We start from the raw sequence: 26,618 nt of genomic DNA, 5'->3' as shown, positions 1-26,618 counted from the left end.
GGAACAACCCTGAACTAGCTAGGCCTCTAGAGCTCTATTTTCTGGTTCTGTTCCCCTACCACTATGCTCCAGATATTTAACAGATACAATAATGTTCCTGATTTCCTCTAGTATGATTTATAAACAGACTGTCTATGAAGTGTGAAACTATTTCAACTTGTACTTCACAGCTCCAGAAAAACCCCAAACAGACATATATTTCCCCACCCCATTAATCCACAGTTTAGGAGAAAAAACAGTCATGGAAAAGATGACTTATACAGTACTCCATTATCCACAATCCCCACTCTCTAGTCTCAGGATTTCTCTGAAATTCCTTGTCAGATACATTCTCAAAAGTTAGCGTCATATTCACAAAGACATTACAGGTCTCTTTAAATAGATGTACTAGTGTTTGAAGTTGCAAAACTAATAATTTTCAAGCTTTTGCACTCAGGATGAAATGTCATTTTAATACGAATAAAAAGACTGACTGTATGTACAAGCCAAGATAAGATTTCAGTTCTCGTTTATCAGAAACATCAATCCAAAAGAAAGCTAAATTGAGAACACACTTCTACTATGTGCATTTGAAGTATGTACAGTAAAAACACCAACACAGCCTCCATGTGTCAACTAGAGAAAAACGCAAGCAAGGATGAATTTTAAAGTACCTGGTAAGCAATCCTTAAATTGAAGCCCAAAATAAAGCTAGAAAACCGCTGCAAAAAACAGCTGATTGCATCATATCAAGTACTCAAAGAAAAAATTTTTTAGTTCTCAGTACACTAGAGAATCAGCTTTTTCCTCCTTCAAACCCAGTGAAATCATACTATCCAGAATGTTCTGAAGAACCTTTTACGTCTATTTAAGACAAAAGAAAGGAAAGAAAACCAGCTCCATCTTTTTGTGCTATATCGAGGCATACTCCTTATGAGATTGTGTAGAAAACATGATGGATGAAAATCAGTACTGATAATTCAAACTATATTTTTTAAAGGGGAGCCTAGACTACTGTAAATGGCACACATAATACCCACAGATGATGAAACATAATCTAGTGAGGATTTTCAGCTGTATAATGTAAGGGAGAGGAGAATCAGGTTTCCCAATTAATAAGCTAGAAAGAAACCGGTTCTGAATAGGTCACCATTTGGAACTTTGGGTAAGTCTTGAAAGTCTTTCAGGAAAAAAGTTACAAGAACACTCGAGTATTTCAATGGTGCTCTCTTCAGCGACCCTACCTAATATGTCTATTAAGTACAAGCATGCAAATATAGGTCAATCCACAGGCACATAGGATCCATGTTAAAAACAGTAAAATAGCTGTGATGAGTGGCACCAACAATTTTGATGACTAACAATCGAAAATGTTGCTTTCTGAATTACTAAATCAAAATCCTGAAGCAAGTTCCTGCTAGTCTTCGTCACACTGCTAAACACAAAAGTAGGCATGTTTTTTCCCCCATTATTGTAGCTGAGCTCAAAGAATTTTTACAATATTTAGTAAGAAAAAAAATTAAAGTATTTCCCCTTTTTAAATTTACACAGACGTTTAATTAGCTTTATTTACAGAGCGTTTTTTTCAGTCTCCAATAGTGCCTAGATAGCATCATCAGGCAAGAGTGCCAGTTTTAAAAGAGAATCTATATAGAATCCTAAAAATAACAGATGGTGATGCTCCTCCAGAAGGGGCAAGCTGGACTACTGAAGCAGCTCTCTCTACATGGCTCAGTTACTCAGGAGTAATTCTGTTGCAGTCTCTACATCCCATGATTTTGAAGACAAGGCCACTATTACTGCGTTCTGCAATGAGAAAACAAAAGCAAGAATATTTTCAGTGTGTGAACCTGCAGCTCGGAGAAGTGGAATGAAAAGTTCACAGATTAATCAGAACACATTAGTTTACCATTTGTTAAATCCTAACTAATAATTTATAGAAAAATTGTTTCAAAAAAAGGCAGGGGTAGCTCACAAGATCTAATAACGTATTTTAAAACTCCAATTCTTAAAAATAGTTAGCAAAACAGAGTGATTAGACCTACAAAAGGTCACAGAAGTAGCAAGTCTACTTTAGTATACTAATGACTCCCTGTGTTTATACACATATACTTGCCCTGCCCCTACTGAAAAATATTTAAGTTATGTATACTTACCCTATCAAAGCCCATAGCACAAAGGTTTTCTATTTTTTTGGTGTATTCTGGACTAGAAACTGGTGCTCCAGCATACACATGTGCCCAAAGTCGAGCTGTCTGTTTAAACATTTCTGGATTTTGTTTGTACTACACAAAAGAGAGAGGGGGGGAGAAGGGGAAAGTTAAATCAACTCGGCAATCCAACCAAAAAGCAAGATGATATGGCAGATTCCAATCCATCATTCTTTCTACAGTATCTTCAACAGTGTTTCACACTGATCATACTGCTATTTTTTGAAGTGAAATTTGGAGGTGAGGATTACACATAGAGTAAACCTATGCAAGCATTTGATTTAATGCATTTGCCTTTAGGTTAAATCACGCACTATAGGTATTTAATGCGTACAATCAGGTACTGCTCTCAATTGCACTGATCAAAAGTAAAGTAGCTATATTTAGCAGAGCTACTGAAAATTTATATTCAGTGTGGCAGAACACAAATTATCCCTATGTTAACATCTCCTGAATGTACGTACTGCATACTACTCTAATGTATTTCTCTAATCACTTAAAAATATGCCTGGTTCTATACACTGCAAGTAGGTCTGCAGTTTTACAGTCAAGGCTGACATTTTACTACCAGGCTTCCTCCTGAGAATAAGAATATTGATAGCATACGTGACAAAAGAAGGGCTGAAAAACATGTGAGCATGTGCAAAAAGCTAGGAAGCTGCAACTCTTTTCATGCAAGCTATTGTTTACCAGAAAAAAAAAAATCATGCAGGGTATATGTAAGTATTATTTTGCACCAATCTCATCACTAACAAGTTTTCTAATAAACAACAGAATGGACCTTATCACAGAGAGTTTTCAGCCTGCGCCAAGAACTCAAAAGCCAAGAAAGTGGGTCATCTGTCATAAATTGTACTCAGAAAAGCAAGATGAGTTTTCTATTTTAGCAACTTTTGTATGTAATAGCAAGTTTAATTTTTTCGTATTTAAAAAAACAAACTTTCCCTTAATCATTATACTTTAAAAAACCAATAGGTATACCCATCTTTAGATATATAGTAAATTTTAGCACTAGATAATAAGATGTTGGGAAATATATTATTCAAATATTTAGATGCATTTTAAGGACAGAAACATGGCTGATTATAGATTTAGTGATTGTTTTCATGTATGAATAAAGTGCTTAGAATGATAAAGCACTATCAAAGCAAATACAATACTTTTTACTGCTGTACATTTCGTTTTACCTCTCCTACAAACCAACTACGCTGCATTGTGTGCTTTATATACCTCCCACTAATTCTGCTCCACATGAAGTAATTTGTATATTTACTATCTGATTATTAATGGCATTAAAACAAACATGGGAGACAATCAATTGTTGTAAATAACTCACTGTGTTATAAATACAGTGGTCTGTAATAAATTTCTTTGGTTGTAATGACGAGAAAAGAGGAAGGATCAAGGTTAAGCATCAGTAGCATCCTGAAGTACTATATTCTTCTGCTCTTAAGAGATCTTCCCCCTTTTCTTTTTTTTTTTTTTAGCATTTTTGAGAACATTGCCAAGCCTAGAAAGCAACTAGCTGAAGTGCAAAGCATTAGTCATAACTGCATAACTGCATTTTATTCAGAACTAGCTTTCAGTGTTCTATAAATAAAATTCCTTTACTTAGGTATCCGTAAATAATCTAGCTTCTCACTGAATTGAGAAAAGCCTAAAGGCACCTTTTACTGATGTCTCTATTATCAGGAATCTGAGGCAGTTAATGTTGCTGTACTTAAAAAAACAGCAACTAGTTGGAGTGGTTTTGACACCAGACAGCTGGTGTCTAAAAATACTGCTGTTATTCAAACAGGAGTTCTCCCTGTGTTCTCCCTGGGATTCAGCTCAAGAGCTTGTAGGACACTGCCATTTACCTGGACAGCTTAGTTGTCTAACACATAGTTTAGTAAATTAACATAACGAAAAGTGAGTGTGGAGGATAACTAATTCCTTGTGAATTTTTATTTTGGAAAAAAAACCAACAAACCCAAACAAACTAAAAAGGACACACACACACACACACACACCCCAACTAAAACACATGAAGGAACTGGGTGTTTACCACCACATCTCTCAAAAACGTATGACCACTTTCTACTTACATACACAAGCTTGTAACTCAAGGCCAAACCCCACTTAGTTTTCATGCAGGTATTTGCAGGGAACAGGAGAAACTGAATCCTCCCCGCATCAGCCATGCCACAGTCCCACTGGACACATCCCCACAAACACCTGAGAGGCAGCCTGGAAAATTGCTCTTCAGAATCCAGGAAGTTCCATTAAGTTTTTTGCCTGAGAAAAAACTCTTTCCAGCGCAAGTGCTTCTATGAGACTGTTATGATTCCCACATAAAATTCTACCATCAGGGCCAGAATGGGAAACGCTATTCTTATTCTTTGTAAAAAAAGAAAAAGTGGTTTTGTTTAATAAAGAGAGAGTGTGACAGCAAGGGCATGCATCCGGCAAGAAAAAACGGTGCAGGGACATGCCTGGTGGCCTTGCTGGCCTTTGCAACAATTCTCCCTGTGTAGAGCAATTCAGTCTGACAGAACTGTTCGGAGACATTTGTTCAGAGCAGCCTTACAGTATTGCAGAATCCCACAAGCAAGCCTCCTGTACTTACTACGGAGTATAGTAGTAGCAAACAGCTCTCCCCCACCCAGTGGTGCAATGGGCTACCTCTGATCTCCGTGTTTCCCTCCAAATCCTGATAGGTTTGATAAACTGCTGATCTATCATCCTACACTGATTTTTAGGGGGAAGGAGTGCACACTTTGTCACCCTATCCTGGAGGGTCCTGACTTACAGGAGATATAGATGAGACTGATGCTAAAGGAATCTTCTACTTGCTTTGTTCTTTTGTTTCCGAAATAAACCCTTACTACCAGTCAGTGGGGAAGCCAGGCCTTCTCTCTCTCCCCAGAGTAAAAAGTAAAACAACATGCACATACTTGGGACTTTGTTGAAAATTGTCAGACTATTATGTTATGGAATGACTGTTCCTATCTTTCATCAACACTTTAAATAGAACCATGTCAGTCCTGGTATGGCATAAGATACAATTGACTTTTTATTGTTATTACTTTTTATAAGTTATTGCTACTGTCTGAAAAGTAACAAAACCCTGTTGATTATAGAATTCTACTGATAACTATTTTAGTCACTGGTTGAATTGGTATCCCAAGTACTTACAAAGGTAAAATACATAGGATGCTTCATTCATATAAATTGCTCCTCAGGATTAAATGCAGCAGTAATTCATCTGAAGTCACTATTCATAAAATTTTGACATTAAACAAATACAATGCTCAACAATATTCATATTAAGCTGGAAGAGGAGCTACATACCCAAGCCAAATCCAATGAACACCATCAAGTTAAAACTCATTTTAAACCAGCACAACATTGCTTTTCTTATACTAGAAGTCTTAGATTTTAAAAGGCAAGTTATACTGGAATTCATTTTACTATGCCATTATCTCCTGACATTTCTGACAAGCTAAATGAGGAACAAAACTAACAAAACAAACCTCCTGACACTGTAACATAACTGCTACTTACTCTGGAATCCAAAGAGCACAAAACACCGTAGTAACTTACACTTACTGTAAAGCAATTTTCCAATAAATTCTTTAAAATCTTTATCTCCCCCAAGGTTTGGGACCTAATCCGAGTTAGCAAAGGTTACGGAAGTGTTACAAATTCACAATCAACTGAGTATCTTACCTGGTTTGCCACTACTGCATCTTGTGGATCATCTGGTTCTGCAGCTGCCAACAATGCTTGCAGCGATAACAACACTGTTCTTAGAGTCATTGCTGCTGCCCTAAAATTAAAAATTTGAAAATGACTTTACCAAGTCCCATGCCTGTACTCACCTTTGCTGCTGTACTAATGTCATAGAAGATAAAAGTACATGTACAGATTGTAAGTCTAAGAATCATAATTTTAAACTACTGCAGCGTATAGGTATTAGAATACCATTCTCTCTGTATATATTTAAATAGGGTTTTAAACGTAGACTTTCTTAATAACAATACTTTGTTAAGCTTTTGGAAAATACAGTCCTTGACCTACACATTTGACCATGCTCACTTAACAGAATTCATTTCATCTGGAAAAAAAAGGCCAATTTGAAGTTTGTGTCGTCCTTCCTTACTACCAGTAACAGCACCTTGCATAAGGTCTAGGTACTGATCTGGTAGCCCATGTGTGCTCCCTCTGCTGGCACTCATTATAGCAAAATAGCATATACAGAAATAATGACCTGTATTTTAAATACTTGTAACAGATAAGGAATTCTATACATTAGATATCTTTTGCATTGCATCAGTTTTAACATAACATTTTTCAATAACATGTAACCATTTACATAGTGAATTACTACTATAATAATAAAAAGGTTTGGCTATTACAGAACGTGCAATTGAAAATATTATCTCAGCTTCCTCTCATTTCAACCTGACATGACTGTCAGAAGCAGGAAAACATTCTGTAGTCATGATGGTGCTTGTAGAGTCACTCTTTTGCCCCTGTGAAAGAACCCTGTTGAAGGTAGCATAGTTCTAGAGTTGGAACTTCAAAGGTTCTAAGTTCTCAGCATTTTATCTTGATCTCACAGTACATTTAGAATAAGAGACTTCAATAATTTAGTAAGGGAAAACCAAGTATGTTCATAAAAGTCAATAAACGCTCAGAAAAGTATGAAATTGTTACATGCTGTAAATCTGGAAAGTTGTAACATTTTAAATATACAGTTTAATTAGATTTTGATTATGAATACCATCTCTGCTCTACCATTTCAGCTGGTACACACTGGAAACCAAACAAGGACCCCACAGAATCTGTGAAAGTTCAGTATTTCAGCTGATTTGAAGAGTTAAGTAGACTCTTAATTGTTGTGGAGAAGGCACAGACAGATGTTCAAGCCAGTACACAAAGCTGCTTACTCTGCTTAAGCACTAGTAAAAAGCTAAGTGGGGAAAATGTGGCATCTTAGATTTGAGCAAAATGGTTATGGCACATGAAACGCCAGAGGAAAGTTGTGAAACACAGGCATCCAATTTCTTACAGACAAACTGTTCAATTTTCAAATCAACAGAAAATAGTTTCTTCCCTCCAGAAGACTGAAAGTAAATGCAGAGAGTCTGTTAGAGTGGGTGGGGAAGAGTTTGACCTGATGGTCCAGGTACAAAGGAAACAGTTTGCAAGTCTATTTCCAGTCTCAGATTTCAGAAATTTATCTATTTTCCAGTACTGAGGCACTGTACTGAGGTACTCTAGCAGAGTATACCGATGAACAGATGAATAGATGCTGGTAAAATGTCGGAGGTACATTTGTGACACCCGAGTATTATATTCCTAGATGATTACATTTACAGCTTTCCTGCTATGTCACTAACCATTCAAATATCGCATTCTTCCCCAATTGTTTCTAATTCTAGAAGATTTTTCCTAGAAACTTACTTTTTTTTTTTTAGCTTATCATCACTGAACTCTCACAGTGCAGTGTTCTACATCAAAACACAAGTGAGAAACATCCCAACTGACAGAGATTTTAATTAGCACATACCGTCTCATTCCAACTGCCATACCAGCCTGAAGTCCCTCAAGCTGAACTTTGCGGGCTTAAATCTTCAAAAAACCCTCGTGCTTTTAAATCCGAATTCTGACAAATCACAAAACCTTCACAACATATAATTCGCCTTTCCCAAACCTACTCCTTAGTAACGAAACATTTTTTTTCAGAATTTCAGATTATCTTCCAGTTAAATTTAAGTATTTCAGGTTCCAAGCTGAATGCTTCTTCCAAGCCAAAGAATGTTTCTTTAAATTACAAACAAAGCTGGGTATTAACTAGTAAGATTATATTTAATCAGATAAAGAACACCTAGTTACTGAAACACATCCTCAGTTGCATGATGAGAGCCTAGCTAACACAGTAAACTCAAGAGTACAAAGCATCTTGTTTTTCCACACCTAACTCACACACACAAAAACCTCAGTGAAAGAACATAGAAATATTTTTGCTTTACATGTACCTATACTACGTTACTCTTATAATTTCCTGTTCTTTGTGATCTCTACTGGTTTATACTGTCTTGAGATTAATCTATTTAATGTGTGCATTGATGACACAATTCACAGTGGTATCTGCTAGTATTAAATGAATGTAATGCAACATGCCTACTATTCCGGCATTCAGGTGTCACAGAATGCTAAGTCTTTCAGGCCTTACTATGCTCAAATGGATTTTTATTTTTATGCAGTGGATTTCAGGAACTACCACATCCACCACACACACTAAAAACCTAAAGTCTTTTTTCCCAGTTAAGTAATTTTATTATGCTATTTAGTGTGGTTTTAAAGATAGACTTAACATGAAATATCTATCAACTGTAATGATACTGTAGTTACTTTCCCCAAATAAAAGCTGTTCTGCACTCCCCTTTACAGAAATCCTTCTACTTCAGAGACATCTGAAAATACTGTCATTATTTAAAGTAGAGAAGACAACATGAAAGGGGTCACAGCCACTTGTGCCACTTTTACATGCAATTTACTTCCATTTACACTGTACCTTCTAGAAGTGGAAAACATACCTTGGGGAACAGGCGGCTTTACTAAGGACCAAAGGTGCCACGGACGCCTAGAACAGAAGTTCTGTGCTGGCTCCAGCCATCTCTGGCTTTCAAGACTGCTAGGCCCTGTTCATCTGTTATGTTTGTAGATTTCTATATAAAGCATACTGGGACTTGAACTTCTGTTCTGACATTCCAATTTCAAAGTGAGTAATAAAAATAAATACCTCATCCATTTGGATATACAGATGGCTATATGCTCAGAGAACTCAAACTCTAAAATAATAACTTTGTAGACAAGACTAGTTTAGCTACATATGTAAAAAGGTTTAAAAGTGTAGTTTACAACTTATTTTCAAGTCTCATGTCTCAAAATGGCTTTCACATCTCATGCATAATAAGACAAAGTCTTCATTGGACACAAACATTTAAAGAAGTATCCTTAAATCATAGAAGAAAACCTGTTACAGCTTCAGCTGCTGTTTGTATTAAAAAAAGGAAATTAAAGTTTGTGATTAATGGTAAAGAAAATCTGACGTATTCCATGTAACTATCATATACTCATGTAACATTTTCTACCTTTAGGACACCAATTAGCTTTCCTGATCAAAGAAAATAAAAAAAAGTCTTTTTATTTTCTACATAGCCTAGTCTTAGTTTTTCAGACATAAATTAAGATTCCCAGAAGAGACTGGAGGGACAGCTAAAAATAGATTCTCATTTCCCAAGTACCTTAAAAAGCTCTTCTTCCTTCCCATTACCTTCTTTTGGGAGAACAGAGTGAATGGAGATGACTGCCCAGAACTACATTTACAGACACTAGTAAGGCAGGACCTGTTCCTCATCAGCAAAGAGCAAAAACAATTCTCATAATCAGTTCTGGAGGAAAATCTATGCTAATAGTGGCACAAAACTAAAAGAACCCAACACACGCAGCCCACATGACATCCCCACAAGCTAGAGAAGAATGCACTGCAAAAAAGTTGTGTTTTCCTTAAAACTAACTTCCAGTAGAAAGGTACATGTCATCTGCATTTTCCAGTGCTCCTCAAGGGTTTATTTTTCCAGAATAGAATCCTGGGGGGAAAAAAAAATTCCAACTCTTCTTATATTTGAAGTTTATTTCTAGGCGTGGATTTACCTGCAGCATCTCAGAGTTCAAGCAATTCCCTCTGGTAACTCCAGCTAGCTACATGCTTGGGTTTTAGGTTTTTTCTCTCCTCCTTGCCAAAGGCAAGGTTTTGTATCACTCCTGACAGACTTCTGTCTAATCTGTTCTTAACTGGAGCCTCACAAGTTTCTTGGAAAATCTGTTTGAATGCTTCACCATGCTTGATATTCTGCATGCTAAAATGGCTTTCCAATCTTTCATTGTAGGTTGTATTTGCTTAGACCATCATTCTTGTTACTTTACTCCGGATTTTTCCCATGGTTCCCATCTTTCTTGGAATACAACACTCAAAGTGGGTGCACTACTCCAACGGAAGTCTGTCCAATCATAAATAAAAAGCAGGCAGCTTATATCATGAGTTTTGCTGGTAAAACTTCCTGCATCCCAGCATCCTATTCGCGTTGCACATGACATTATGGCTCCTGTTTTCTCCTAAAGTTTACAATAACCCTTGACTCCCACCCCCATCCCAAAATGCTGCTTAGCCACTATGCAGGCTTGCAAGTTTGACACCTACAAAATGGGAGGAAAGGCCATTAAACTGGTAACATCTACCAGTGAGCTTCAGAGAACTCACTACAGGGAAGCACTGTCCCTCTGAGAACTTCAAACTAAACGTCTCCACTCTGGACAGCCTAACCACAAACCAGGCTTTCTACTGACATTGCATTTGTTAAACAGCAAGGGAAACCTGGAGTGAATCAGAACAAAGAAAGCTGATATATATTTTATTCACTTACCTTTTCTTTTTGGTGATATGTTGGCGCATTTCCATTAAAAAAGAGCACCCCTAGTTTGTGTGGATATAGTGATAATATTAAAAAGCACAGCAAGCCAGCTGTGCCCAGCATGCCTGAGGTAAGAAATCTCTTACCTTTTGATGAGCTGAAAGAGTCCTAAGAGGATTATGAAATACTGCCAGTTTTTCTTTTCTTCTTCATTTTTAAAGGCTAAGTAATTTTCCATTTAGGAAGTTTTTACTTATGTTCTGTACATTCCTCTCTGGAAACAATCTCTCTAGTTACTCTGAGAGGTAACCCAGCAGAACAACGGGAACAGCTGCAGCCAGCAGATTGCTGCTCCACTCTGTCAACCCAACATGGGTACTGGGAACATTTTTTTATTTATTTGTTTTAAATAATCTGCAATATTTATTCCATTTGTGAAATAACTACGCTTGTTAATCCAAGAGAAAAGCTCTGGGAACTTGTACCGAGGGCTTATGGAATCTGGAAGGAGGGAGGAAATGAATAAGGCCTTTGAGTGGAAGCCCGTTGTATTTCTCCTGTGACTATACAAGACTGGGCACCCATTAGGGAATGAAAAAAAAGAGAATAATAGAATAGCTTTGACATAGTGCGGGGGGGGGGGGGGGGAAAGACAGCCTGCTTGCTGAAGAGTTCCCTCAAACAATGTTAATATTCTCTTCATTTTTCCTCAAAGCTTTAAAGAGGCTCAGTGCTCCTTCAAACACCCTGAACAAAACCCAGCAGTTTTAGATGCCCAAGAAGATGATTACTATGAGCTGGCTGCTGCTTATGTATCTATTAAAATTGTATTATCTCTTATAATAATGATTTCTGCATCTCAACTGAAACTGAAGCATGATTCTTCCAGTACAGCCACTATGAAAAAAATATTCTTATTATTCATTTTTATTTCAACTGTCAAAACCACAACAGCCAAGAGTTTTTTGTAGCCATACACATAGCCACAACACATTCGCTTGATAATCACTGCTCAAGGGATTTATGCAGAACAGCTTTCAAGTGATTTAGTTCTCAGGTTTCAATGAACAGTATTAGATACATTTTATATTTAAGAATAAAATTTTGAGACAGAATACTAGCCTGGAAGATAAATATAGGCTACAGTAAGTGAAACCACCTAACAAAAGTCACATCAGATCAGCATAAACAGTATTCCTTCTACAAAATCATATCCCTCTTAATTCTACCAGCAAATAGTAGCTGTTTAGCAAATAGTAGCTGTTTTGCAAACAAACTGGAATAACAGGTATTTACAAATCTCAACATGATGAAAATCCACAGCTGCAAAGAATTTCAGCATCAAGCATATACTGTGCAGAATTTCATTAAACTCGTTAAAAAAAATAATCATTTAAAGACATTACTTTGCGAACTGATAAAACCTCCTGCCAATATGCACAACAATATCTCAACTATGCTCATTAGAATAGAAAATCATTATCATGGGATGGGTGAGTAGGGAAGAGACTTTTTTAACTATACAAACACATTAAAATCTTTGTATTTGTATTCACCACATATAAATGAGTATTTTATCAGCTTATTAACTCTTTAAGAAACCCTATTAAGTCCTGTAAGCCCACATTCTGTCCTTCATCTCCCACTGACCTCACTGAAAAACACAGATATGCATTGGAATTTGAGACTTGTATTTAAACACAGCAACAAGTGTAGCATTATTCAGTTAAGAGCATTACAAGTCAATGAAGTGGCACTTCAGAAACAGAGCTTGTTACTAAGAGATTTGACAAGAGAGACTGTGGAACTAAATATATTTCCCAGAACACAGCCATTAGAATATTTCAGAATTGCATTTGTCCCATTTACCTTTGAATACCTGGTGAAATCCATTAAATATTAAATTATCAAGGTTGGGGGGGGTGTTGCCTGGGGGTTTTTTTGTTTGTTTGTTTGCTTTCTAATGAAGCTTATCATTTTATTCAAACCATCGTTCAACCTACACAGGCAGAAAACTTAAATATGGTGATGTGGGCATTTCTCAGTTTAAATAGCTAAAACAGCATATACTGAGAACAATAAACTATTTAAACAACATTAACCATTCATACGGCTTAGGAAGTTTTAGGAAGCTACTCAGAAAAAAAAGTCTTATCTATCACAATACTGAAATTGTTCAAACAAGAAAGGATGGAGGCAGCCACAACAGTTTCCCCTTCTCCAAAGGACCAGAGGCTTTGATGAGCACTTCAACAATGCTCGAGAGATTTTCATAGAATCATAGAATCATTAAGGTTGGAAGAGACCTCTAAGATCATCGAGTCCAACTGTCAACCCAACACCACCATGCCCACTAAACCATGACCCTAAGCGCCTCATCTACTTGTCTTTTAAATACCTCCAGGGATGGTGACTCCACCACTTCCCTGGGCAGCCTGTTCCAATGTTTAACCACTCTTGCAGTAAAGACATTTTTCCTCACATTTCATTTACCATTCTGTGATTAAAAAACAAACAAAAAACTTACAAAGAGCATCACTAGAAAATGAAGGGATCACTACATTAAGAATCATTTGAAAAGGGATTATAGTATATAGGAAGCCTCCCCCACCACCACCACCAAGTTCTGTGAAATTCTTTCCTTAGTGCTTCCAAATGAAGACAGTGTTTCAAAGGAACAGTTTAATAGTATATAAGTGGCATAATATTGGTGCTCCCTGTGCCAGCTGGTTTAAATACACAGAAGGCAAGCTATTCTTCCAATACTCCTATTTTGTATACATCTTGGTGAAGGAAGGTATTAATGTTTTTTTTTCATCAGGCAGAACTAAGACACAGATTAAGTTATCTGTGCAAGGTCTAACTTTCAAAGACCACAAGAAGTCAAATCTCCTCTCCTGTTCTTCCTTTCCAAATCTCAATGGTTTTGACTAAAAAAAAACCACTAAGTTGAAGCTTATGATTTCTTTAGGTCTTTGTTGCCTTTTGGTATTTTATATTTTTTAGTTTGATCAGCCACTGAAAAGGCCAGAAACTTTCATCTTAAAGCGATTAACTGCTTCACTCTTAAAGCAGCAGTTTTGGGATAAGACTGAATTTTGTAAGACTGTTTCAAGTCACAATGTTTGGCAACGATGAAAGACAGCAGAAGACCTGTTCCAGAGCTGGAAACCAAAATGTGGTCTCCTGAATCCCAGGCTGTTGCTACAGAAGCAAGATCATCCATCATTCTCCACAGAAAATGCTAGTTAGGGAATATATTAAAGTAACATGAACATAACAAGAAAATGTTAAAAAAGCTGTTGAATTACTTTGGTTTTAATTCAGAATGTGATAAACATGACTTCTGCTAGGGACTGTCTTTTTCAAAGTTTCTAGGGAAAAACGCTAGGTAAGTGTCATTTTTGAGAAACATGATGTTTAGGGGCTTCAGTACAGAAAGATTAGCCTTGAAGACACTTGTTTAAAGTCACAGACCTTGATACTCTCAGTAAAGCAACTAGACAGTGCATAAAGGAGTACCAAAAGATGGAAGAAAAAAACCAAACCCTGAGCTTAAAAACTTTGGATAAATTCTTCCCAAGAGAGTATTAATGACACTGGGATGCAGTTCCATGTTAAGTACCTTTGCTGCTAGAAATAAAGAATTTTCGCCTTCCCATATCCTCACTACTTAAATCTTGCCCTGAGTGAAATAAGCCTAGCTGGGAAAGCAGGTTTATGTGCTCTAGTTCAAATCAATTAAGTGATCCCCATTAAAAATACCCTCCAAAATTTGTTTTGCCAAAAAAAGCAATCAACTGAAAACCAAACAAACAAAAATTCAAAAAAATCCCAACACGCAAGCCAACCAGCCAGCCTGGTTTTCTCTCAGAAAACTGTACTTGCGCAGTTAGAGAGTCATTAATCTCCAGTATAATTGTAGGGTGGTATGAGTAACTAGACGCAGGTATAAAAGTGCACTGGCTTTACTGATAGAAAAATTATACCATATACCGCGGCATGTATGTTGAAAGATTCTAATACCTGAAAGAACATCAAGTGCTCTGAGACTGTAAAAAAAATATGCCGTTCCGGAAATGAAAAAAGAAAACAGCTTATGATTATTATGATTTCATTTTAGTAATTTACACTATTCTGTGCCACATGATTTGCATAATCTTCTCACTCTGTAAAGATGAATACACTGGATGCGTCACCTGCAAGACTCCCACTCAAGCTTTCTGCTCTAGAGTTTCTCTTTCAAACCCAACTCATGTCTGCTTGGCCAATAGCAGTCTTGATGAAGTTGTTGAATTTACAAGCATTTGAAGCTTGTATGGATTAGATATTGATATTATCTGCTGGGGAATTACAGTCCTATTCTTTTGGGGCAGACATGGAGGAAAATAACAAAGATGAATTCCATTCATGTTAGATATTATGTCTATCATACAATGGGTGCATACGATCTTCAAACCACATGAAATATATCACTTGAAAAAAAAAATATGAACAATGAGTTCAGCTGTTACAGTTTGGACATTTACAGGTCTATTCCACAGATTTTGACTATTAAAACTTTTTCAGCAACATTAAGTAATCAAAAGTCAGCAACTGACCAGCAACTAAAAGGCAAATGGTTTACAGAGGTGAAAATCATAAATATTATCAGTGATAACTGTGAGACAGAATCAGTACGGTCAGTCTCTTCTTCTCCCTTTCCTATTGCTGACCCGTTACCTTTTATACTCCCAGACTCCCTTCATACATTGTTTTAGCTCTATTAGAACTAATTTTTATTTGGAAGTAGGAGAATCACAATGAAGATATAAGCACTTGGGATTTTTCTGCTTACACCTCAGGAGGCAATAGGTAGGATTTGTTAATGGAAATTTTTTTATTTAGTTAGTTCTTTAACTCCTACAAAAACACCCAAAATATCAACAACAATGAAATGTTCACCCTAAACCTAGTGTAAAAATTTTTGGAAAAGATCTCTATGCATATAATATCTACTTAGTACTTTCCAAAATTACCACCCCATCATTTCATTTGCATCTTTTCAACTCAAAATACTATACTGAAATATTATAAGCTTTAAGGACATCTCAAATTACAAATGTGAAGTGAAAAGCAACATGAGCTGTTGCCTCTTATCCAGGACACTGGTATATTTGATTTTGCACATTTAAATCCATATGGAATCTTACCATTGATCTTTCAGAATATCCAAACAAATGGCCCCAGTGACTGAGCTAATATTAGGATGCCATATTTTGGTGATAAACCGCACCTAGAAGACAAGACAATTTTTAAAAACAAAAGTGGTTATTAAATGCAGTATATTAAGTAAACATTTTAAATGTACCATTTCTAATAATATTATAAAGAAATACTACTTTAGGAAATATCAAGCTAAAAAACAGAACTAAGACATGTGATACCACTTATTTCAGGAGGCTTCAAGTTTGCAAGGCTATTTATTAGACAAAGCCTTGCTTTACTCAAAACCAGACTACTACCCATTTGAGGACACCAAACTCACCCCTAACTGCTTTCCCATAAGCTGTCATGTGTGCAAATCCCTGCAATCACACAAAGCCATTTAGAAATATCCTCCAGCAGTACCAGTGTTTCGACATAAGCAGATGGTCAAATACAGACTTAAAGCTTCCAACACTGTAAATGCTAGAAAGTCCACTTTTAATAAAGTGAAACAAGTCCCTGAACTCTTAACGTAGGCATTGGATCTCATTGTTGGTAGCTACAGAAGTATTATTAAAGTTTCCTTGGTGGATGCTACTACTTCTACAACCATCCAGTCTCATTACCCATATACAGAAAGCTCTTCAACAAACCGAAACCTGACTAGATTACAATTATTTTTCTTTGCTGTTGAAAGGATCTAGCCCCAGCATTCATTCATTGACCATGTCCGTATTTTTACACTAAAATAAAGCGTATTCATGCTCACAAAGCATGAATAAAATAATTTGGTTTTGTTTTTTTAAAAAAGACACTGAGAAAGTTAAAAGCAGCATTTTCTTTTAAAAGCCTCAAAACCCAAAGCTTCCTCTGAAAGGAATATATACATGCCTTTAGAAATATCTCCTTCATTTTCTTCAAAACCCTATTTCAGGTTGCACTTTAACTGCCTTCTAGTGACTTTGACCTGTCTCTGTGTTCCTCATCTCCACCTCCTCACCCCAAACTCCTGACAAACATTTTACATATAGCACAGATCTTTCAACTTTTGCCCCTGATCTGCAAGCAAATCAGTGCAGAGAACACATCTGTCAGGCAGTACAGCAGAAGACCCTACATACAGGGCTATAATAAAATCAGTGCAATCATGGTGTAGAAATAGGCAAGACCATAACAGTTCTGCTTTCCAGGACAGAAAAATAAGAGATCATGTCAGCTGGGCCACTTATTAACTAGCTCAACTCACTAAATTACTTTGAAAATGTAAAAAGCCATGTAAATACTAGGTAATTTCTCACAGTGAACGATGGCTAACAATAGCTGTCAAAGCACATACTGAACAAGATAAAGAAATCTTTCAGATGAAAGGCAGGGCTAGACACAAGCAAAAAGGCCTCCAATTCAAGACTACAGACTCCAGAATAAGAAGTACTATGCTACAGTGCACTGAGCTTCTAACAGCTGTCTATAAGCTTTGGAAATAAAAACCACCAAGCCCTAAAGCAGCAATTAAACCATGGTTCACAGACCCATCTTTCAGTGTCTATGACCTGTTTCAGCTCTCCTAATGTTAGGTCCCGCCGGAACACATGCAGATGAAAGAACTGAAACCAACAGACACTTCATTAAGACTTTCTGTGTCTTTCACTCCAGCCTCAAGGAAGTCATTCAAAGGACAAGAGCCAAGGAGCTACGAGCTACTGGCACCTCTCCCTTCCTCCTCTTCCCCAGTTCCTTCCCAGTATTACACACCAGGGTGAAAATAATCAGGATCTAGGACACGTTCGTAGTTCAAAAGACAACTTTCAGACAAACTGAAAAACCAATCAAGAAGCTGAGTCAGACAACTCAGGAGCCTGCTGATTCATCAGAAGCCACTGAAGAAGGGACTAAATCAGGGCACAGGAATATACAGTTGCAGCTGCAGATGGCTGGGCAGAACACTATTCAGATTGATCCATTTAGGAAGGAAGTGGAATCACAAATTTAAAGGGCTAGAAAGATACAGTAAAGTTGAAAGGGCAATAAGTTGCAAAAAAAAGTATGAGTGACTTTACCACAGCCATTTCTCTTATCTCTCATCCATGTGCATGTTTTATGCATTCCTTCAATAGAGTTGCAGTAAGACCACTGTATTTCTTTATTGGTTCTTCAAGTCACACAACCGTACACCTCACTATTTAATTATTAGTAGAAACTTCGTAGGTTAGACCCAAGACTCTACTAAATATAACTTATGGAGCCCAAGAAATTAAAAGAATCAGTAATTATCTATTACAGTATTTCTTCAATGATACTGAGGGGGAGAGAAGATAGTTATACTTGATGTAGAGAGTATGGCTATCTGAAAACTGTATTTATCTTGCCAAAAAGAAATTACATGAGGGTCAATAATAAGGCACAAGCTCCTCCCCAGAATTTGCCAGTTTGTACTTTAAGGAATAATCAGAGTGTACTTCTGATTGGATACAGCTATGCATCCTACATTATTTCTACCTAAAGATGACAGCTCCGATGCCTGTCTAGAGGAGAATAAATAAAAAAAAAAGATGAGTACTACAAAGAGACTACACACGCAAGCAAATAAATAAGGACACTCAAAAACAACTTGTTAGCCAAATTATTTTATCAAAAAAAAGTGTTTACAGTACCTTAGGAGGATTAAATGGATATGTTTCTGGAATTTTTATCTCTAGTTGATACCTTCCACCTGCAAAAGACAAGAACAAGTTAGAAATTAAAACAAAAGAACATTACCCAAGCTTAGTCTTTCATGACAATGAAGATTACATTTCTAAATGGACAGGTTTTCAAGTAATTCAAATTTACTCAGAAGTATTAGCTAGAAGATACTATAAGATATATGAAATTTAGAAAATAAATGCATATAAAGTCAATCTAATAAAGTCATATTTGCTTATGCAAATCAGAATCTGTATTTCTTAGGTATATTTAATGTGTACATTCTCCTATAGTTTCTCGTTTCCAAGGTTGTAATTTCCATGCTCTATTTTAGTAAAATATACCAAAATATGAACCAAATATCCCCAAAACAGATGAAACAATAGGCCATAGGAATGTTCAGGCTGAACACGGGATATTACATTATTTTGATTCTTTTCTGATACCTCAAGTTAATAAATTTTCTTCAAATTACACAATTGAAATTAACTTTATTTCATTTTAAAGTTTCTGGAACTGAAGAATGTTCGACTAAGTCATTTAAGCAAAGCTCCCACACTTTGGGGGGGAAAAAAAAAAATAAAAGGAGGCTTCCACTATGTTCTACATTACTGTCTGAAGTAGTTACTTCTATTCCACACCATGCAAACACTTTGACACCCTAGTACTATTAATATAGTTTGCAGGATTACAGCATGCAAAAAAGGATAATATGAGCTTGGCAGACAGAACCACCTTCTACTGCCCTTTTCTAAACATTTCTCATTTTTCTCTCCCCATTACAGTATCATTACCTATGTCTATTTCAATTATAGTTTTGTTAACATTCAAGTTTACTATCAATACTTATGTCTTCTGGAGCAAATCTCAAACTATCTCTGCCTGCCCACTGAAGATCATTTGTCAGGCAGCAGTTTAATGACAAAAAGAACAGAGTATAACAAAACATACACACTAATTTAGACATTTAATTTTTATAGAAACTGAAAGCATTTTTCCTCACTTGCCAATTTTTTCCTCATCCTACTGCTGTTCTTTCAGAAAGAAACCTTTTCCCTCCCTCAATATACTTTGTTACAATTTATAAGTTTCCTTGAATTAAAGCTGAAGTATCTGCAATATATTTCCTTTGGGATTTCAAGAGTGATTTACTCTATTGCAAATCACTACACAAAACCAGCTCTCAAGTAGTCTCAATAGAGGCAGCAAGATTCACATGCAGGAAAAAAACCCCAAACCCTCAAAGGAACACTCTGAACACTTATAGTCTATGGCACCTTTTTATTTGTGCCAAAATGCACGTTAGCAGCTACTAACACCTCTCACTTTTAAGATGTAATTCAGTCTAATACACTACACCTGAAACTGGTTAATATCAGTTTGGTATTTTACACTACTTTCTACAGCTGTTTTTTCTCACTTAATACTACAATAACTTGAGAAGATTTAGCAGAAAATACAATAGAAGAAAGGCCAGTAAATCCAAAATCGTAACAGTTAATGTCTAAGTTGATCAGTTGTCTGTTTACAGGACAGCACAGGTGACATTTTTGAAGACACATCAACAACAGACATTATGTTAGTTTGCTCTTCCTTTTATCTGAATTGAAACATAATTCAAGGAGCAATTTTTCCTAACAAACAGAACAATTACACTGTTCCTGGATTGCAAAAATTCATCAGTGGCTGTATGATTTTACTGCCACACTATTTTGTAAGGTAATATAAAACCTATCCTTAGGTATTACCATTTCTTCTGCTTACCATTAAAACTTGCCTTTAAAAGACAGACTATTACAGCCTTCTGCATAACAGGCTATTCAGCCACCAATTTTTTCCACCTGGAATGTACAAGTCCAAAACATTTCAAAATTGCAGGGACTAATTAATTGGTAATATTATTTATACAGTATTGTTGTCGTGCACTGAAGTTTACGGTTAAAAATATAGGTTTGAAGACTTAAACTGAACAGATATGAATATTAATTTCCTTAATACTACATTTAAAATGCAAGTGACTAACATACTAACTTCTACATGCCAATATTTCTGCGGATTTTTTTTTTTTTTTTTTTAAAAGGCATATGCATATGCATGGCTTTTTCATAGCTATTTAATACTTGAGATAGAATTAAACAGTAATGGCAGAATATTCCTTCTGTACTCCTACTGGAGCATACATCTCACAATAAAGTTAGAGCAAGTTAACTGTTTTCCTTGAAGAAATACCCTATTATAAAATTTGCAGTTACTGTGGCTCACATGCGAACTTGCCTTGAAATTAATACCATGGTTACACAGGGTTTAAAAAAAAAAAAAACACAACGCACAAAAACCCAACCTATCTATTGAAAAGCTCTTGAATCAAGTAAAACCCAGCAGCCATTAATCTAGACTGTCAAAGGTCCTCTCTCCAAACACACATGTTTTAACGTGGGATGCAAGCATGTTTCAGTTGAAGTTGTATCTTGCAATATTCTGATAATTGATCAATATGAGTTGACACTACTGACAGAAAAATAAAAGCTGTAAAATCTGTCAACAATAGATGGCATTCTTCCTCTCAGTCATAAACCAAATGTCCCAACATCACCTATAAAAGAATTTTGCACCAGTTTGTTTTCAGATACCTCGCCAACTGTGGTCAACAATAAATATTACTGTTCTTTCACTTCACAATGGTCCTAGAATTCCCTCCTGTATCACGGAATTGTCTGACCTGAACTACTGCATTAATTAGCTTTTCTTCATAATGCACTTCTTGCTGCGTCATTGTTCAGACTATAGATGACAGGAGATCAGTCAGTAATTATCCAGCACGCATTACTGCGTTAGTCATAAAATGTAAACTACACACACTGGCAAACCCTTCATAATTACCCAAAAGGGAATAAATGCATAAAACTATGTTACAGAAATATTAACATTCCAAAGTAAATTACTCAAGTGTCAGGAAATGCCAGAAATTGGACTGCTGATAACTTTCATTTTGCTTCTTGGTGCATATGCCTTCTAGGTTAAAGTAAGCATACTATCACATTACTTTTCCATGAGATCCCTGCCATAATCAGAATACATAATAGTTTTAGCCCCCCAAAAGGAATATTTACTATATCCTCATCATTAAATGTACTCATATGTAAGTACGTAATGCATGCATTTCACATCAACAAATTCCACACTAAACATATACTACTGATTTTCATTAGCAGGATATGCCGAATATGTGAATACACAGTGCTCGGCTTTTGAAAATTTGGTCTAGCTGAATTATCCAGCATCACACAGAACCCAGTTCTGCAGACAGGCATCCAAATCTTTTTTTACCCTCTTCATGAGCTGCTACACAGTTTTTAACTTTTGTGACACATAAATACATCTTTCATTTCCAGTAACTCTCAATACATTCTCCAAAAAAGGTCAATTTTATAAGCAGAGGTAATGCTGACCTGGAGGGGAAAAAAAAAAAATGGCAAGCCATGACAAACCAACTCACCTGAGGATTAATTCTGTTTGAATGGAAAAAAAAAACACCAAACACAAACACACCATAAACCCCCAAAACAACACCCTCCCCCCATCATTCAGATGTTTCCTAGTATCCAATTACTTAATTTTGCAACATCTTAACATCTGATTTTACAAGACCAACTATATTTGCAGAACTATTACACTAAACAGAATGATCCACTTCCAAATAGGTCACCAGCACGACTATGTATTTTAGGTCCACAGCATAGTTCTCCTGTTAAATTGAAGGCACATGTTATAACCAGAAGAAATTATCTTCTTTCCAGACATTATCTTCTGTCAACTAAACACTAGTGGCTGATGAGATGAGGATAGAGAGACATGGGGAAAGGGAGGGAGGGGGGAAACCGCCATTATCTGCTAGACAGCAGAGGAACTCTGGGACTCAAGTTCTGGAGGGGAGCATCCTTACCATTACAGATGCTTCTACTTTTCTACTCTCTCCCTTCCAGGCTCATTTCCTTCCTCCTCAGCTTCTGACACCTTCTAGCCCTGCCCAATATTCTCCAATGTCAATCTTCGTTAGGCTGCTTCCTCATCCTTTATCTGCCCTGGGCCCCAGTGGGGGAGGGGGTGGGGGGTGGGGAGCAGGCACTGGGGACACTCTCCCTGCTCTCAAGTCCAATGCTGCTGCACCAGCAGCTCCTTGCCCAGAGAAGCAATCCCAAGGGATGTCCTCCTCAGTGAAGATGAAACCACCAGATTTTCATCAGCAGCCACTAACGCTTTCGAGTGCATGTACACCTACACAACATTTTTCAGATTATTTTCCCCACTTGATTAGAATTTATTTTGAAAAATAATGACAAACAGCACGCATCTGATCTCTGGACAATACTCAAGTCCAACTCTTAGCTCCAAGGCATGGAGCAACGAAAGCAACAGAAAACTTCAAAAATTGTTTTAATTTCCAACAAAACAATTTGCCTGCAACATTCTTTGAGATTTTTTTTTTTTTACTGGAAGTTCAAATTCAAATCAAAGTATATACCTGGCATGGACAATTTGAATAAAACACCATTTAAAAGTAACAAAAAAAAAAATTAAAACCAGAAATCCTCACTTATCATCAACGAACTTTAACAGAAGGTGTCTGCCAGCTCCATATATATTATGCACAAACAGAAAGTTTACAAGTACCAGCACTATTGAGTAATTTGGTATCTCTGATGAAGTATGCTATATTAGCTTCTGTTAAAGCTTCTTTATGTAATAAGTTATCTTGCTTTTTCCAGACTGAAGAGATGCATGATTACTGATACCAGCTTTAACAAAGAACAAAGTCAATAAGGTATAATTTTTGAAGAGAGCTATAGACATGAAGTTCTACTATAGAGTCCCCCACTCCAGTATAAATTAAGTATGGGGACCCACGGATGCCCAAGATTAATCCCAAATTTAACTTGCAATGGCATCTCTCCTTGAGATGGAAAAATGCAACGTTTTTGAATGATCACCACATTAGATCACAGAAATACATGTACAGTTACATTAGATTCTGAAGCTCAGTTTCTTGATGCTTCATGGCTACGGAGTTTAAACTGTCAAGACAGTAAACAAACAACTACAAGTCCGAATTATACCAATTACACTGCACAGTTTATACCTGTAAATTAAGCTTTGATATGGGATAGTCTATCCTACTGTAGAAGAGATCTGTCTTCAGGTAATACAGAAGTTGAATCGAAATATTTTTCAAGCTTAAAATTTGTATTCTTTTTTTAAAAATCAGAATATTTTATAACACGTAGTTCTACATTTTTATGCTGTAAATTAATTTTACAAACAAAGCATCTCAAGACACGATTTGAAGTGTACAATGATTGCATACACAAAAACATTACTTGCCTTCATATGGTGTGTCCGGAGGTCCTGCTATTTCTCCTCTTAATTCTGTAAAATTCTCATCTACAAGATCTACTTTAATTTGATTTTTGCTCGTCTTAAAAATAAACAGAGAAACAAAGAATCATAAGTAAGCATTTGACATACAGATTTCCCCAAAAATATGGTATTTTAAATTTTTAGAATAGTAGTTTAAAAAAAAATAAAAATTTAAAAATGTAGTAACCTAAAGTGAATAGCTATCTTCCAGTTGGAATTTTACTTCATTAAAAATAGTCTCCTTGTGAAGCATTAGAAATTGCAATATTATTTATACTATCACTAAAATAAGCAAAGCAACCCAATATAATATCTAAAGTTATATTTTTAAGTTGATTACATTTTATAAAGACCGTGATCTTTCAAATCAGCTATTAATTCTACATATCTTAAACTATAAAATTAAATTGACCGAGTTACACATTGGTTTTTTGCTTGTTTAGAGCAATTTAATTAATAGACATGATTGTCACTCTCACTGGAATACAGAAAGACTTCCCCAAATGGAGTGCTCACTATTTTTAAACAATACGATGATCTAAACAGAATACTGTAGTCTTAAGATCATGTTTATCTTTAATATTTAGGCGTAAGGTACAATTTATTTATACACTTGAATTTCATTGTCACCTCCTCAACACTTTCACACCCCATATCAACTTGCCTACAAAATAAAAACACTGTATTTTGATACTGAAAAAAACATATGTTTTCCAGAAACTGATTCTCAGAACTGTTTAGCCAGAGCTACTCATTCCATTGACTTTGCTTTCCAAGTCCAGAGAGGCGTGTTAGTGAAATTCATACAAATCTTCCAGCCAGTAACTTTTTTGGGGGGGATACAAAGCAGAATCCCCTTTTAGAAAAATTTACCATGAAGTTTTTAGAGGTAAGCAATTACAGGTTTGTCCATTCTGCTACTTCTGTATACCATGCTCACTGACTGCAATACAGATTTCCTGAATCCTATGTTTTTTTTTTTCAAGAACTCTTATCATCTTCCCAGATCCTTTAAAACTGTTCCAACTAGTTCTATGCCAAAAAGCCCTGTGCAGCTGTGCTTCTCTTCTCCCTCAGAGTAAACCTGGCTGCTGACAGCTGTGAGAGAAGAGTTAAGTCAGATAAAGCTGATGGTTGCCATCAACTGGTTCTTGGATCTACCAATGATGTGAACCATTAAGGATGCAGAATTCACTGAACAACAGCTGGGAGATTACCTCTATTTCCTTCCTGTAAATGTTCTATAGATTCAGTCCCCCCCACCAAAGAGGGTGCTCTTCCGACCAAAGATGCTCACAGATAAAGAAAAAATCAAAGTTTAAGTAAAAGTTTCACCATGTAAGAGACCCTAATTAAAAGTTTCACTAAATTAATCCAATGGTGATTTGGGAGCTTGTTACATCTATAGTTACACACGTTTGTCTTTAAAACTTGGGTAAAAACCCATCAACCCACACAAATGAGGCAGCACCTACAACTGCATAGTTGAGGCCAAGTACTGCACTTCAAAAAAACAAAAACTCAACCTTGCTACAATTAAGAACACACCATGCACCTCCAAAATCAAAAGCCAGTTAAATACTAAATGTAATGGTTCTGGTTTACTAATTTAGAACAAAAAGCTAGTTTATAGATATAAGCTCAGCATCAGATTTTGCATTGTCTTTCGTGACCTTAGCTAAGACATCAAAGAAAGGAAGTTATTAATAGAACTGATTAAATTATGTTTTTAAACATTTTAGATTTATTTTCTTTCCTGCTACTCTTCATTTAAGTTGCCTGACCAGAGAGCAACCAAAAGTTTTCTTTCAAAGCTTGTTTCCATAATACTGAGCAGCAGCAGGACAGACTGTCCCAGCGAGACAGCCCTCCCCAACAGCCAGGTACTGTAAGAAACTCCCTCTCTGAATCCAAACTCAATCATAAGCAACACATTCCTCTTGCAACTTAAAAGTTTTTTGCTCTCACTATTCCAACTAGCAGCTCATTCCACAACCTCCCAATTGTTAAAAGCTTTCTAAACTACAATTTAGGTAAAGTTATAACCTATTTACACCCACCTGTGACAGCATTGTTTCCCAGCTTCAACAAGTTTCTTTGTATCTCTAGTATTTATTCCCCTTGCAAAATATATGGTATTTATACCCATTTCCCTTTTCAGCCTCAATTTTGCTCTAAACAAGCTGAAATTTTAATCTCACCATACTGATTTTTTTTTTAATTTCTCCACTTTACATCCCATGATCACCTAACTAGCCGTACATAAAAAAATTTAGACGAAGTCTCAGAATCAGTGCCATGAACACTCTGTTGCACTCACTGAAAATACAACACAACCAGCATAACCTAAGATCAAATTTGCCTTCTTCCATGGCAGCATGACTCAAGGCTCAGGTCAAGTGACAAGAGTCCCAGCAAGGCTTCCTATGGAAGTTTCTGTCCTCTTCAGCAACTGTACTGTGCTTTCTCAGAGGTACTGCCCCTGTGCATTACTTCTTAGTTCACAAAGCAGTACATTGGTTTAAATAACCAATACAGTTAACAAGTCACCAAAAACTACCTGCTCGGGTAACACAGTCATTCTAAGGTCTGCTTAGGTTCTCCTGCTCTTCCTCTGTCAACTAGTAAGCTGTCAACTTCACCCGGTAAGCTCCAAGTTGACAGCAGGAGTTCTTGTTCT

At 36.4% G+C, this 26,618-nt stretch overlaps 1 protein-coding gene across 2 annotated transcripts in view; it reads right to left on the bottom strand.

The window, feature by feature from the left end:
• Positions 1–424: 424 nt before the first annotated feature.
• UBE2K (ubiquitin conjugating enzyme E2 K) overlaps positions 425–26,618 on the bottom strand; it is a 49,105-nt gene continuing 22,911 nt past the window's right edge. Inside the window, exons 2-7 of one of the 2 annotated variants that reach the window (XM_076336119.1) lie at positions 23,903–23,996; positions 18,493–18,551; positions 15,847–15,929; positions 5,901–6,000; positions 2,136–2,264; positions 425–1,785 (exon numbers count right to left, since the gene is read on the bottom strand). In XM_076336119.1, the coding sequence (XP_076192234.1) occupies positions 1,711–1,785; positions 2,136–2,264; positions 5,901–6,000; positions 15,847–15,929; positions 18,493–18,551; positions 23,903–23,996 (540 nt within the window). In that variant the 3' untranslated portion in view covers positions 425–1,710. The remainder of the gene's footprint in view (positions 1,786–2,135; positions 2,265–5,900; positions 6,001–15,846; positions 15,930–18,492; positions 18,552–23,902; positions 23,997–26,618) is intronic. The other variant, XM_076336120.1, reaches the window with a different exon arrangement.

Source organism: Aptenodytes patagonicus, chromosome 4, assembly GCF_965638725.1.
Source record: "Aptenodytes patagonicus chromosome 4, bAptPat1.pri.cur, whole genome shotgun sequence".
NCBI lineage: Eukaryota > Metazoa > Chordata > Aves > Sphenisciformes > Spheniscidae > Aptenodytes > Aptenodytes patagonicus.
The sequence above is the reverse complement of the archived record's forward strand: the minus strand, read 5'-3'. Positions and strand labels throughout refer to the sequence as shown.